Source organism: Myiozetetes cayanensis, unplaced genomic scaffold (assembly GCF_022539395.1).
Source record: "Myiozetetes cayanensis isolate MyiCay16 unplaced genomic scaffold, myiCay2020 scf1, whole genome shotgun sequence".
Lineage (NCBI taxonomy): Eukaryota > Metazoa > Chordata > Aves > Passeriformes > Tyrannidae > Myiozetetes > Myiozetetes cayanensis.
Window position 1 is genome coordinate 101,406,992 of NW_026086604.1, and position 15,175 is coordinate 101,422,166.

The 15,175-nt window shown below is 40.1% G+C and overlaps 1 protein-coding gene across 1 annotated transcript in view; it reads left to right on the forward strand.

Moving 5' to 3' along the window:
* CNTNAP2 (contactin associated protein 2) overlaps positions 1-15,175 on the forward strand; it is a 1,021,111-nt gene that overhangs the window by 994,362 nt on the left and 11,574 nt on the right. The window contains exon 23 of the mRNA XM_050333690.1: positions 14,455-14,526. Within this exon, the coding sequence (XP_050189647.1) occupies positions 14,455-14,526 (72 nt within the window). The remainder of the gene's footprint in view (positions 1-14,454; positions 14,527-15,175) is intronic.

A 15,175-nucleotide genomic window follows, 5' to 3' on the forward strand; every position in this document is an offset into this window, starting at 1 on the left:
AGTGGTATAAAATTAAAATTCTAGAGGAAAAACTTGGTCTATAATGATTTTGATACTGATTAGTCTTTGCCTATTGTTTTTGGGGATGCATCCATATGCCAGTTTTTATAGGAGAGTGGGCAGGTATATATGTCTTTCTCAGAAGTATGTGTCAAGGTCAAACCTTTAGGGTTTGTTTCTTTATGGTTTTCTGGGGGTTTTGGTTGGGGTCTTTTTTCTTGTAATGTTGAGGAACTCCTTGCAGCAATTCCTTTTAGCATTTCTTCAGTAGAGAAATTGGGCAGGGGTTTGTAAGGAGAAACAGACATTCCAAAGCTGAGGGTCCCAAACATTAACACAAGCAGTATCATGCTCTAAAACCTATCATTCCCACCTTCCCGCCATGCCATGCCATTGTAAGATTTCAGTATGACTCTTCCCCATTTACAACACGCTATTTTCTACTATTTTTTTTCATCACAAGTTAGTAGTCCTTTTTTCTCTGAAATTATTAGATCACTTTTTACTTTGCCCTAAGGTTATGTACTGTGCTGCTCTTTCCACAAAAGCATATTTCTGAAGGATTCCTCACTGGATCATGTCTTTAAAAAGTATGCCATAAACTTCTTGAGGACGGCCTGCTCCTGTGAAACTTGTGCATGTAATGGGTTTTTGTTGTTAATTTTTGTTGGTTACTTTTCCTTACACTTCATTTGACTGCAAGCTAGTAAAAGACAATGGTGGGGCTTACTCAAGATATTTACACTGTTCCTAATAGTTCCTGCAGTTCAAAGAAAAAGTTCCCGTTTGTCCTTGTCACATGCTCTTATGCTTGACCTTGTGTTGGATCAGTCTTGTCTTGTAATCTTTTTTGACCTGACAGATTACAATTTATACTTTTTCTTCTGGATTAATTGTAGCACTCAGTCACAGAGACAGGATATCAGGGAACACACAGCGTGCTATTAGGTTGGCTCAAACCGTCTGTTAACTTCTGGCAGTAAAAAATAAGTCTCATTGCCACAGCCAGACTTAACTGTTTCAGTTCATGGGCAGACAGAGTGCAAGTGACCCAACTTCATTTTTGGTGATGATTAGCTTTAGTAAGTCTGTGACCTAGGACCCCTCCTCTTTTCTTCTCCAGTGATCCACAGCAGTAGAGAGAAAAGACTATATTGCTGCAAAGACTTCTAGTGAGGAACACTAGAAGAAAGCAACAATATCAGGTGAGGTATGGTAGGAAGAAATTTCACAGCAAGGGAGTGATGTTTCCCTCATTCGGGAGTGAGAGGATATTCAGGTGTTGGTGAGCAACACCTGACTTCCATGCTGGGTGACATTTCCATGATACAAAGAGGAGCTATCGCAGCAACTCACTCATCATAGAATCATAGAATCAGCCAGGTTGGAAAGGATCTCTGAGGTCATCAAGTCCAACCCTTGATCCACTACCACCGTGTTTGCTAGACTATGGCACCAAGTGCTACATCCAGTCTCATCTTAAAAACCTTCAGGAAAGGAGAATCCACCACTTCCCTGGCAGTCCTTTCTAATGGCTGACTACCCTCTTTGTAAAGAATTTCTTCCTTATATCCAACCTAAACCTCCCCTGGCAGAGCTTAAGACCATGACTTCTTGTCCTACTGCTGATTGCCTGGGAGAAGAGACTGACCCCCACCTGGCTACAGCCTCCTCTCACGTAGTTGTAGAGAGTGATGAGGTCTCCCCTCACCCTTTTCTTCTTCAGGCTAAACAACCTCAGCTCCCTCAGCCTCTCCTCACAGGACTTGTGCTCAAGTCCCTTCACCAGCCTTGTTGCTCTTCTCTGGACCTGCTCCAGCATCTCAATGTCTTTCCTGAACTGAGGGGCCCAGAACTAAACACAGTAATCGAGGTGTGGCCTCACCAGAGCTGAGTACAGGGGAAGATTTACTTCCCTGGTCCTGCTACCCACACTGTTCCTGATCCAGGCCAGGATGCCATTGGCCTTCTTGGCCACCTGGGCACACTGCTGGCTCATGTTCAGCTTCCTGTCAATTGGCACCCCCAGGTCCCTTTCCACCTGGCTGCTCTCCAGCCACTCTGTGCCCAGCCTGTAGTGCTGCAGGGGGTTGTTGTGGCTGAAATGCAGGACCCAGCACTTGGTCTTGTTGAACCTCATGCTGTTGGAATCAGTCCAGCTCTCCAGTCAGTCCAGATCCCTCTGCAGAACGCTCCTGCCTTCCAGCATAGACACTTCCCCCCAACTTGGTGTCATCTGCAAATTTGCTAATGATGGACTCAAACCCTTCATCTAAATTATGACTAAGGATGTTAAACAGGACTGGGCCCATCACTGATCCCTGGGGGACACCACTGGTGACCGGCCGCCAGCTGGATGCAGCCCCGTTCACCAGCACTCTCTGAACCCGGCCCTCCAACCAGTTCTTAACCCAGCAGAGAGTGCCCCTGTCCAAGCTCATGGGCTGCCAGCTTTTCCAGGAGTATATTATGGGAGACGGTGTCAAAGGCTTTGCTGAAGTCCAGATAGACACATCCACAGCCTTCCCCTCATCCGTCAGGCAGGTCTCCTGATCATAAAAGGAGGTCAGGTTGGTCAGACAGGACCTGCCCCTCCTAAACCCGTGCTGGCTGGGTCTGATCCCTTGTCCATCCTGTAGGTGCTGTGTGATTGCACTCAGGATGATCTGCTCCATAACCTTGCCAGGCACTGAGGTCAGGCTGACAGGCCTGGAGTTTCCCGGGTCCTCCTTCCAGCCCTTTTTGTGTATTGGCATGACATTTGCCAACTTCCAATCATCTGGGACCTCCCCAGAGAGCCAGGACTGCTAATAAATGATGAAGAGTGGCTTGGCAAGCTCTTCAGTATCAGTAAGAACAATTCAGTCTTTGTGAAGGTATCTGTGGTGGTCTGACATAGCTAGTTCTGTTTTAGTCACAGGAAAAATATATACTGTAGACTGTGTAACTTGAATCATCAAAGTCATAACATGTAAGTCATCAAAATGATCTTGATGACTGGTAAATGAAAATGTTTGGGCTTAGTGCCACTTTGCATTAGTAAACTGGCACTTTTCACTGAGGACTTTTTTTTACATTTCCCAAACTCTGCTGAAGACTTTCTAACACAAATCATGCCGAGAGAGAAAATGGAAGAATCAGAGTAAGTAGTGGTTCCCATTGGTACCAGAATAGTCTCAGTACTCAGTGTGGAATAGTCTCAGTACTCAGTGTGAATTTACTCCTTCACTAAACTGACCAAAGGGACAAGGATAAAAAGCTCTTTTGAAATTCACACAAAAAACTTGTAGTGATGCTAAAACAAAGCCACTTGCACTTTGCCACAAAGCAACGGTTGCAAAGAACATGGCTTTGAAAGCATCAGTTACTGTGTGAAGGGTTTCTCATTTCAAACATTTCAAACACCGGTAATTTTTATTGTTATTTTACCTATTTAATTTTAAATAGTTCTTAACAAAACATGAGAATTGAGGATGGGGTTTCAAAAGCAAAAATCAGGAAAACTTTTGGGGGAAGTATCATATGGTTTAAATCTCATTCAGTGACGTACTCTGCACTCATCCTGATTCATATTTTCAGTTAAGCATACGTTTGTAGCTTTGCTTCTCAAATACTGTGGAATTGAACTTTGAGGATTGAAAAAAGTTGTAGGAGGGAATCAAAGATAAGTGTCTAAATAGAAAAGGTAAAGCAGGCAGCAAACGTAATGAAAGATCCTGTCACCTCTAGACTGCAGTGGTGGATTAGTAGAAGTTAAGCAGGTTTTGCCTGACAAGTGACCTACATGAAATGTTTGCTTTAAACTCTTTTATGTAGTTACTGTGTGGACAACTCCTGCTAGCTGCAAAACATTTTAGATGCCCTATCAGAGAGGCTAAAGGGAAAATCATAATGACACTCACCAGTCACTTGGCAGTTCACCTTTAAAGAGTAGTTCAGGGATTTATCAATAAGAAACCTTGTTGATTTGCTCCCCAGACAAATGAGCTGTACAGCTTCTCGATTCACTGCCTTGGACTTCCTATTAGCCTTAACTTCCTATATATTTCGCATTTACAATATTAATTATTTTTAAATATCTTTGTTACTGTAGAAATCCCGCTTCCCTCCACCTCTGGCTGGCATTTTGCCATGCTACTGGGCCATTATCTTAAACCATGATCTTGTTGAGCTTGTGAGTACTCTCACAATGCATAGTCTTTTCCTGTTGCTATGGTGATTCTTTCTTGGTGGTGATGAAGCTCAGGAATTCAACGAATCATTCTTTTCTAGTATGTGACTTTCTAGTGATTTAAAAGAAAAATCAATAATCAAATCCAAGCAGATCATCAATATGGTTTTCCTTCCATCAGTATTATCTCATGTTCATGTCAGACAATGCAATTTGCCTTGGTTACAACAAAAGGAGTGTAGAAAAGGGGCTAAAAAGAGCCAGATCATTGAACATATTATTTTAAAATGACATGTCCTGTCCTGCCTTTACATATTGTCCAAACCTTTACATATTGTACATATTGTGAGAAAAATCTCATTTATTAAATTTAGAAAAACGGCAAAAGTTTACAAAACAAAAGGAATATAACGAAAAAGAAAAATTAATTACAACACGTGTTGGGTGTTCCAACTACCTGTCTGGCATACATTTCAAAAGTTATAATTCCATGCCTTTAACTATATTAGTATGCACACCTATTACTATCGCATATGTTTTAAAAAAATGTAATCAGCAAGAGTGTTTTAATATCAGTTCAAATTGGCTAAGATATATGTCACTCATAACTGACACCTTGTTCATTGTAAGAAGCAAAAAAAAGCCCAAATATGCTTATTTTTGTAGTAAAAAAATTCCACACCTAAAATGCCTTGTACTGAAAATCAAAAGATCAGTATTACTGGGGTGATGTTCAGTTTGTGGATGTTTTAATCTAAGATAAATATTCTGCAGTTTACTAGTGAAATTTCACCTCCAAATTTTTCCTATTTGTATAAATAGGATAAAAGAAATCTACTAGATGTATATACCTCTCCATTTTAGGTAAAATGTACTTCAAACTACCCAGTCTTGAATTTCATAAAAGCAGGAGATCCCAGAAGAGTCAAAGTGCATGTAATAGTTGGCAAACCATGCTTTAGCACCTCTAAGCTGTCATGGCACTATATATCTGCAAGACGCATTTACTCTGAGTGTGAACAGAATGGCATCTAGAGTATTAGAATGGCATCTAGGGTATTTAACATGGGATTTAGTTAAACCTATATTAGCTTCAACATATTACGAATTAAATGGAGCAGGATTAAATGCTATATCTGCAATATTCTTCCGAGTGGTGTGACTTTTTTATGACTGTGTATATTTAAACCCTAAATGCTCTTTATTTTTCCTAGAAGGTGAAAGGTCTTATCTTTTAAGAATCAACAGCTTACTTTGAAACCTATATTGAGCATGTCTGGCTAAAACATTGTAGGAAGACATATGCTGCTGTTGTCAAGATTTAAACAGCTGCTTGAAGGATTAACTCCCTTTTTGTTACAAATTCATCCCCCTTCCTTTAACAAGTGATGGCAGGAGGGGAGAGCAACTGAGCTGAATACTGGCCATATGATCCATTCTCACCTGGTTGGCCAGCTAATTTCTTTGTGAAGTGAAAAACCGCAGTCAACTTCTGGACTAAGAGGAAGTGTCACTCCTGTGTTACTGGGGAAAGTGTTGAAGGTCACCTTCCAGATTCAGATGCTGTCAGCTGGATTGCCATCTCACCCTTTGACACCCGCTGGTACTCACATCTCAGAAGACAGAGCAGCAGCATCTGAGGAGAAGGCTGTGTCAGATGTGGTCTGGTATGGAAGATGGGAAATAGCTTTTGTCCTTGTCAAGGGCTTGTTACAAAAGATGCAGTGGGAAGGAAAGATCAAAGGCATTACTTGCTGAAGGGTGGCAATGTAGCTCTCAAAGTGGTCTTAGGACACAAACACATGAGCAACATGGTCTTCTCCTGGTCACAGGCATTGAAAGAGTCCTGTATGCATCAGTGAATCCAACAGCAGGAGGACTAAAGTCAATGGTAATGTGTGACAAAGCATTCATTCTCTCTTTTAAGGGGTGGCAGGGCAGCAGGGTCCCTTCCCCAGGCTTCATCCAAGGGGCAAGAGAGTCCAGGCTGGAGGGGTAGAGGAGGTGCATCACTTTTGTTCGTGGTGCAGCCTTAGACATTTAAATTTGATCTCCTAGTGTTAGCAAAATTAGAAATAGATATGAGGGTGGTTGCTAGAATAAAATGACACTCCTCCTTTTTTTCAAGCATAGTGAACAGGATTAGCTACCTGTACTGCATTCAGAGAAGGATGCCAGATTCTCTCTCCAGGGTTACTGATTACTCGAGGTGATTGTTTTGGTTTTTTAATTAACATAACATGTAAACATTGCAAGGCTGTTTGTCTGCCAGTAAGCTAGTTTAATATTTATACAAGAGACCAAGGATGCACTTGCAAGCTGCCCTGCGGGCCAGCAGGTTCTCCCACTGCCAGATTGTAGTGCATTTCTGTGATTGTTTACTCTGCTGAGAGTGACCGGCATTCATCCCCAATGCTCCCAATGTAAATATTTTCTCAGAAATCCATGGCCTTGACCTGAATTGTTTGCAAACAGGAAGGTGGCATTTTTGTCAGACAGTCAGGGATTAAGTGTAGCAGAACTCCTAGCTCAGTTTCTAAGCACCAAGGGTTTCTTGTGGACAAGAGGGTAAGTGGTAAACATTTAGATGCAACAATTTCTATTTTTTTCCTCCCAGTCAAGCAGCTAGCTAGGAAGAGCATCTGTCTGAAATTTGACACAATCAGTGCTTCATCTTTAAAGGGCTTAATTATAGTGCTTGAATTACTGTAAATCTCTCTATTGATTTGGAATAAAAATGCCTCCCTCAGTCTCTTCTAGTTCCTTCACACAATTATGCATAGCTTTCTCTTATCTTTAAGACTATATAATTTCAGTGTGAAATTTCTGACACTCTGTCTAGTGTATCAGACAGCTGACAGACTGCCAAGCTTGTGAATTCTTCTGGCATTTATTGAGAGACCAGTATTGTAGTTATGTCATAAGCAGTGATTTGCATGTTAATGCTGCTACCTAATGTCAAGACAAGGTGCTGATATTAAAAAGAGAGCCTTTTCCATCCTCTGCAAAGACTGTATTTTTTACACAAGTACCAGTCTTAACTAGAAACATAGGGATGACATAAATTAGGGGGGAAATGGAGTAGAGAAGGAAGCATTTAGGTGCCTGAGCACTTCATGTGACTGCTTTAATTTTTCCTTTCCTTAGGCAGAAAAGCACTTTATGCTGGTTTTTTTTTAAATTTAAGCTCTCCAATCTGACCCATTTGTCATCTTCAATCCAAACTTTCCTCCTTTTTTGTAGCTCTCATAAGTTTACAGGCTTTTTTGGTATTCTTGATTGTTGGGATGGAATTTTTTGGGGAGGAAGCGGTTGGTTTGTTTCTTTCACATATTCCCTCTGGGTCCATTATCAGTGATTAGCTATACACAGCCAGGCTTTGACCAGCACTTAACTCTACTGTTCCTTTGAGAACACCAAAGCGTTTCATATTCTACATTAATTATAAAAGGAAGTATTTGTGTATCTTCCTTAACAGGCGAAATGTAAGCGCTGCTCATAAAATTTTCATGAAAGTGATAGCTTAGGCCAGCATGGCTAATATGCTAGCATTTCTTGCCTGGAGTCATAGTGAAGCTCGGTGTCAGACAGATGTTACTATCAGGAATTAAAAGACAGAGTTTAGGTTTTTGATAGATGTGGGTGCTCTAATCTGCTGCAAATCAGTTGGAAATTTGGTGGAGCAAATCTTCAAAATAGTACTTTTGAGATGCCACTTGCTGAACTTCAACTGCAGATAAACAAAATCCAAAAGTGATGCTAAATGTCTGGTCTCCTTTTAAAATAAGGAGAAAAATTCTGCAGTATACAAGTAGCAAATACTAATATTATAAAGTGCCTTGCCTTCCCACTGCTTTTTACAATTACTTGCAGAGTGCAGGAATGCTTTCCCTGTTTTGTATTTCATCCAGGACTGACTGGGGGAGTTCAAGCTGCAAGGATGGATCTCTCAATAAGGCACAAGTTTTTCTGTCCCTTTGCTAGGAAGATTGCTTTTCAAGACTGAAAGAAAAGAATATTGTACTGTTCTCTTGGTGCAAGCCATTCATAAAACTACATTTCCTTCTCTCCTCAAGAGTATGGACAGCAAATTTCACCTGTGGAAGGAAATTAAAGGGCTAGTAACACACTGATTCAGAAACAGCTATCTTGACTGATTGGGTTGTCAACTCTGGTGTCTAGTGTTGAGAATTTGTATTGTCCCAGTTCATTGGCCAGGGAGCATTCACTTAATTTTCTCCCAGCACAGCTATTGTTCATTGTTGACTTCCATTGTTCACTCTAAAAGTCATGCTTTCTTCACAGAAACATCCAACAATGTTTTTTCTATAATCTCCACTTACTTTCCCACACTGTCCCAGGCTTTTGCATACAGAAGAGCTGTTCAGATGACAATGTGTCTATTAAGCCATTATTTCAGAGGATTTTTTACTTTATACTCATTCAACATTGGAATAAAAAGACAGGATTAGAGAGTCTTCACACAAAAATGTAAAAACACAGATTTTGTGTTTTCCATCACCTTTGTGCATGACTCTCTCTCTCTCTCTCTGAGCAGAACTCACCAGTAGCTACCGTAAAAACCATTTGAGATTCAGCAAAAAATTCTTGGAGAAAAAAATGGAACCTTTTAAAATGTTTTTGATCTAACAGAACATACCTGGCAAAACTTAGTTTAAGTAGTTGGTCCAAATAGCACTAATACATTGGAGGATTTTTTGTCAGTAATGTTGGATTTCCTCCCTATCCCCTCCAGTCAATAAGGTTGCAAAGGATTAAAGAAGTTAGTGAATTTTAATCCAATATTGAGATTTTCATGTTCCAAGTAATTTGCATTATTGGCAACAGAGAGAAGAAGATGACATTTTTAAAGTCAAAAGCCTTAATTCTTCCTCTAAGCTGCACGTCTGTTCTGGTTGTTACAGAATTTGCTATGTGGGTGCACTTTTTCCAATATCTTGTACCTCATACTAAAAAAAAAATTATTAAGTCTGTGCGTGTAAAGACTTCTTTTTCTGCAAAGACAGAAAAATGGTTCACAGCAGGGATAAACTTGTAACCCTCTAACAGTATGATTGAAACATCACTAAAAATTCAAGGAGTGATGATGGACCCTGCATAGTATGCTAGAACAAAAATGACCTTTTACAAACAATATGGTTAATAATATCTTTTAAATATTTTGTGTTAGGGTAAGCGTGAGGTTGGGTTTTTTTAAACTTGGGGGTATTTAATATTAAAAATAACTTTAGCCAAATTCTTGGTTCTATACTTAACCTGATGTCAGTAGGACTTTAAGTCTGTTAACAGAGCATAATCAGAATCTGCTCTCAAATCCCTAGAAAAAAAGGAGTAGAGATAGTTTTCATCCTTACTCAGTTTTCAGCTTGGAGATGTAGAGGAAAAAAATAGATGTATTCATTTAAAAAATAAAAATACAAGAATTTTCAATACGAAGTAAAAGACACATAAAATGTGCATTAAAAGGTACAGCCTTTTTAATACTGCTTCAGATATTTTTTTTTTTTCTTTCTGAATTGATGCAGTTTTACTTGTCATAGGAGCTCTTCACAGAGCCAAAATCAGGAGAGCACTGGGTGGGATGGGTACAGGCTGCGTGACAAGCAAGAAAGGGAGATTGGACTCTTAAGGGTTGTGATGTTCACCTTTGATGAAGGACTGTGTAATGGGCTTGTTTACTCCTGCTCTGTCATTTCTGTGCATGTGTTTAGAGTTCCCTTGTAATCCAGCCCCTTCAGAAAGGGGAATGTGACTGTACATTAATTTCTACAATCAACAGTTAAGCAATTAGTTTCTGTACTTAAAGTCTGTAATGAGGAGTGCTCTCTAATTTCAAACCACAGCAGTACAGTCTCACCTGAATGGCAGAGTTGACATAATTTTACAGAATGCAACCAGAGACCTTGCTTTTGTTCTTCTCTTGTGTTATGGCCCTATGGAGAAACAGATTAGTGAATACACCTATGTCCAACACTTTCTTGTAATCCTAAGGTGTAAGTGAACATTTTCTGTCACTGCAAGGTCAATTCTTGGATGCCTGGCTGCAAAATAGAATTAGGAAGAAGGAGTTATAGTTCACATCTTGACTTTCATTTTGTTCTCTTACTGTTCTAATCAAAGTCTTGATTGTTGGGGGTTTTATATACCTTGTGATCACCAGATCCAATGGTTCTGGTTGCTTCTCTAGTTCGTATTTATGTGAAAATCTAACTGGTCTTAATAATCGGATAATACCTCTCAAAATTGTGGACACCTGTAAATATGAAAGGTCAAAGCAGTCTTGCTGCACATTAGTGCTGAACAAACTCAATTTTCAAGAATTTCATGTTTCCATTGGTGGTTTTTTTTTAGACCTGTGATCACTCCCAGTCTTCTTTTTCGGAGAAAATCTAACCTGTATCTTCCTTTGCAGCGTGGTAAATTTTGACTAAGACTTGCCTACTCAGTAAAAAATTCAGTAAAACGTCAAAATGAAATTTGCTGTGTACTTCTCATTACTGCTCTCTATCTGAAAAGTCTCCCTGTTTGGTTTTGGGTTTCCACTTGCCTTTACTGAGTAGCCTGCTGAACATTTCTCTGTCCACACCCACCTTCTGAACTACTTTTCTACTTCAAGGTGATTTTGTATTTCAATTTTGTGAATTAGCAAAAGGTTTTTATGTGGGATCCATTGTAAAAAAATTTCCCTCTGAAAATGGCAGATGCAAAATCACGCCTACTATAATGAAGCAAAATTATAATTCACTCAGCTAAGTCAGCACATCTGTCATCTTTAACATCTAATCCTAATTGTGGTCTGTTTATCCAGTCCCATTTCCCTGTCCCCATTCATTGAGGGCTGCTGTATTGCAGCTGGCTGTGGCAATGACCATGCTGAATGATGGAAGGTCTCCTACTGCATTTTTGTGGTCATCCAAATCTTCAAATGTCATTAAAGTGATGACCAAATCTGGATTTTGCCTGCAGTCAGTCTTTAATCACCCTTTTAGGTGCTGCAAAGTTTATTTAGCCCCATTTACCCTGAGACTAATAACAGAAAGTTGAAAAGTGCAAAACATAAGTTCAGACTCCATAGATTTACTCTGTGCTTACTGAAACTATGGCCTTGTAAACAGCAGCCCATGAAAGAAGGAGAAATCAAAGTGTGCTGTGTCCTTTTACATAAGTTAGCTTCGGGATGGTGGTGTTTGAAGCAAACCTGATGACCTGCTGTGGGAAGACAGAGTGCAAAAAACAGCATCAGCAGCTTGGATTCTGGAAGGGAATCAGATGAAGTGGTGTTAGTAAGCCACAGATGAGCTTAGCATTTCCTGGTATGGTGCAGTCCAACCCTACACCAGCTGTAGGTTTTAGGAAAAGGTCTTTGGTGTGCCCTGACAGCTTACTGATTGATGGCTCTGTGCCACAGCTGTGTGAGCAGAGGATTTCAAGGACCTGGTAGAACATTTCTCGGATCAATATGTAGCTGTTTTCCAGGCTAGATTAAAAAGCTCCTTTCCCTGTTCTTCATCTTTTCATTCACACAAGTGAGACACTGGGCTACTCAGAGCAACCTAGGGAAGACTCAGAAAAAAACTCCTCAGGTAAAGAAACCTTTCCATTACAGTTCTCAAACCAGATGGGAATCAGCTGTTTGAGGGCAACCTTTCTAGACCAGGTAATAAAGGAAAATTGAATAGCCCTATTCACGGCCTCAACTAACAAATAGGTAGCATGGTGTGTAGCAAAACTCTTGCAGTAACCTCCCCACACTCACCTTACATTCACAGCCCACTTGCTGCCCAGAGGGGTTTTGCAGGGTGACTACAGAGAGTAACTGCAGCTCTGTGGCACCTTTTTGCTGTGGGCAGGTCATGATTTGAAGATGTCAAGGTACAAGAATCAGGCAGTGCAAAAAGGCTTGCAGAGACATGTAGTTAGAGTTAGTGTCACAGTGATAATGAAAGAATCTGAACAGGAAAGAGAAGTTCCCAGCTGCGACAGAGAAATGAAGGCACACATTTGTCCATTAACAACTCATCCTGTGCTTCATCTGCGTATTATAGCCATGTGAGCTATTAATTCCATCATGATTTCCTATGAAACTTGGGAGTCACAATATCAGTTTTATCTGACCAGTCATTTTAAAACATTTTAGGAGTTACTCTTTAGAACCTGAAATACCTGCACTTGGTGCCTATTGGGACAGTACTCTGTTAAGCTCACCTTGGAGGATCAAGGAATGTGCCCACGTATGTTCTCTTCTGCCTAATTACTGTGGCAGTAATTACCCTTTTGTGGTTCTTAGACCTCTGGTCTGTAGCTATTTCTGATCATTTGAGAAGTGAGTGCTGCTCAGAAAAATTTCAAGGCAACTTTCCCTTAAAAAATAAAAGTAATCAGTTGGGGTTTTTTCTCCTCTATCCATCTGTAATAATACATTAAGTAAAGAAAAAAAGTTACAGATACTTTTGTAGCAAAATATATTCTATAACCCAACATTTGGTTGAGGCAGTTTTTCAGTCAAAAAAACCCAGACATGAATATACAAGAAGGTCTTCTGCTGACACAAGAATAATAGAACAAGAATTCATGAACTATGTTGAAAATATCTGCCAACACAGCCACAGGTGCTTTTAAAAAAAAGATGAATGAAAGTCTAAGATCCTATTTTCATGACATCCTATTTTCAGAAACAGAACTCCTGGTTCTTCAGCAGTTGAAACAGGGCACTTAGCACACATGTTCCAGTTTCCTCTTTTGTCAGCGATGAAAGTCGCAGAGTGAATCTCATCTGCTTGTTGACCTAATGGACACCTTCTCCTGAGTGTGTAAGATGACCAGGTTCAATGGAAAGCAGCTTTGGATGGAGGCACTGGATCCAGTCCTCCTGGCAGCTCTCACACAAGATCAAGGATGCAGCTTCACATCCTGCTTCATGTTCTTCATTATCCTGCAGTGCACTTCAGTGGCTATTGAACATCATAAGCTGTGGTCTTCCATCTGTCAGGAATCCCTCGTAGCGTAGCCGTTGTGATGTGGCAGCTGAGGAGGGATCATGCTGCAACGAACAGCAGCTTTCCCCTTTCTTCACAGTTCACTAGTGCCACGGTCCTTGAAATAACCTCTTAAAAGAAGATAAAACATCATATTCAGTTGTAAGGGAAGAAGGAACTCTGACCATTGCCAATACTCAGATTTCTTGTGTGAGGACACAAGACACCAACTCACAAACAAGTGACAAGTTGTAGGACTTGTTAACTGCCTGTGGTACTGCTCCTACGGAAAGGGACCTCCCTTTGGTTTAGAATGGCAGAGAGCAATTAGGGCCGGTTTAAAACTGGGATTTATTTTCCCAGTACCAACCCTTCACTTTTAGCACTGCAAGGGTATGAGTATGGACCCTGTACCAAAATGTCTTCATCAGTGGTCCTGCACAGTTCTCTGGAGACAAATCCACTGATACAGAACTAGGTATTTTTTATTTATGTTTTACAGTTTATAGCCTGATTTGTTTCAGAGAGGTGCAGAAGAAGGCAGAGCACCAACAAATGTCAAAGGCACAAGTGCTGCTGGTAAAAACTGCTGGACAAGCCACCTCCACTGAGCTCTGAGAAATAGTCCTGTTTGCCCCACAGGCAACCAGCCAAAAACTGGCTGCTGAACACACAGCTGGTTCAACTCTCTCCCAGAGTAGGCACACAGAAGGCTGCTCCAGCCCAAAACCTCTTTTCAGGCCATGTGGCAAGCTGAAGCCATTCATTCTTTTTTGCAGCTGCTTTACAATACAAAAGGAACTTTATTATGGATTTTACTCCATACTAACAGAAAGCGAGTTGAATTCCCTTAGCCAGTTTTTGGGTATACTTAGTGCATCACTGGTTTGTAAAGGAAACTTGAAGGCAAAAACCTCTTTAATAACATTTATGATCACACACTTTTAAAAGAAAGAAGGTTGTTTGGCTTTGTGCTAACCTACCACTTAAAAAAGAATTTATGTTAGTAAAGTGACAAAGTGACGTCCTGTATTAACAGCAATGCTTACCAAGAGGACCTCTTTAGTTTAATTTTATTTTTGTTAAGAGGAGGAAGGAAGTCATTCTGAGGGATTAGTTAATAGTGAAAGAATTTTTTTTCTTTTACTCTTTTAGATATTTATTTAGATAAATATCTAGGGATCACTATTTTTTTTAATTGTATCTGAGGATGTTGGATGTATTTCTGAACTTCATAAAGAGGTTTCACTGCTATTTCAACATCAAACTTTATTTCTCTATCTACAGCGAGTGCTGATTTCCCATACAACGGTCAAGCTATAGGAGATGGAGTTAACAGAAACTCTGCTATTATTGGAGGTAAGAAAACCATGTGCTTTTCTAATGTACTTTGCAGTATGACTCTGGTGGCTGAATTGCTGTTAGTAAAATACTCAAGCTGTCTGCTAAGAGGTGACTGTGGGAAAATGACACCTGAACAAAGATAATCAATTTTCGTGTAGGTCTGTTCAAACCCACTGTCATAGTGAATAGCTTGTTCTCACTTAATTTGCCCCCTCAGATTCAGTTTTAAACAAATTAAAATACTGATATTCATAATCCATATATCCCCATCCATGTGGGGAGCGACTTTGTAGTAGTTACTTGTGTTAACAGAGTAATTGATTTATATGAAATAGCAAGGACGCTTTTCCAGCTACAGCAGAATCAACATAAATCATGTCAAACACTATTTGCTCTACCCTTGACAAAAATCCCTCGTGATCCTACATTCTTTTTTAGGGCCCAAGTTCTGCCATAACTTACGTGCCGGAGATTCCCATTCAGTGTTATAGGTGATATTAAGCAATACCAGAATTGGAACTGTGAATCAGTATTCCATTGAAAATATTCTGGTCAGCTGCTGCCTGAAATAAGAGTCTTGATTAATTTTATTCACACGTGTAGTTTGCTCTGTCCTGTCCCACAGTGTAGAAGTGTCGCACTGTAACTATCCTGGGAAAACTTT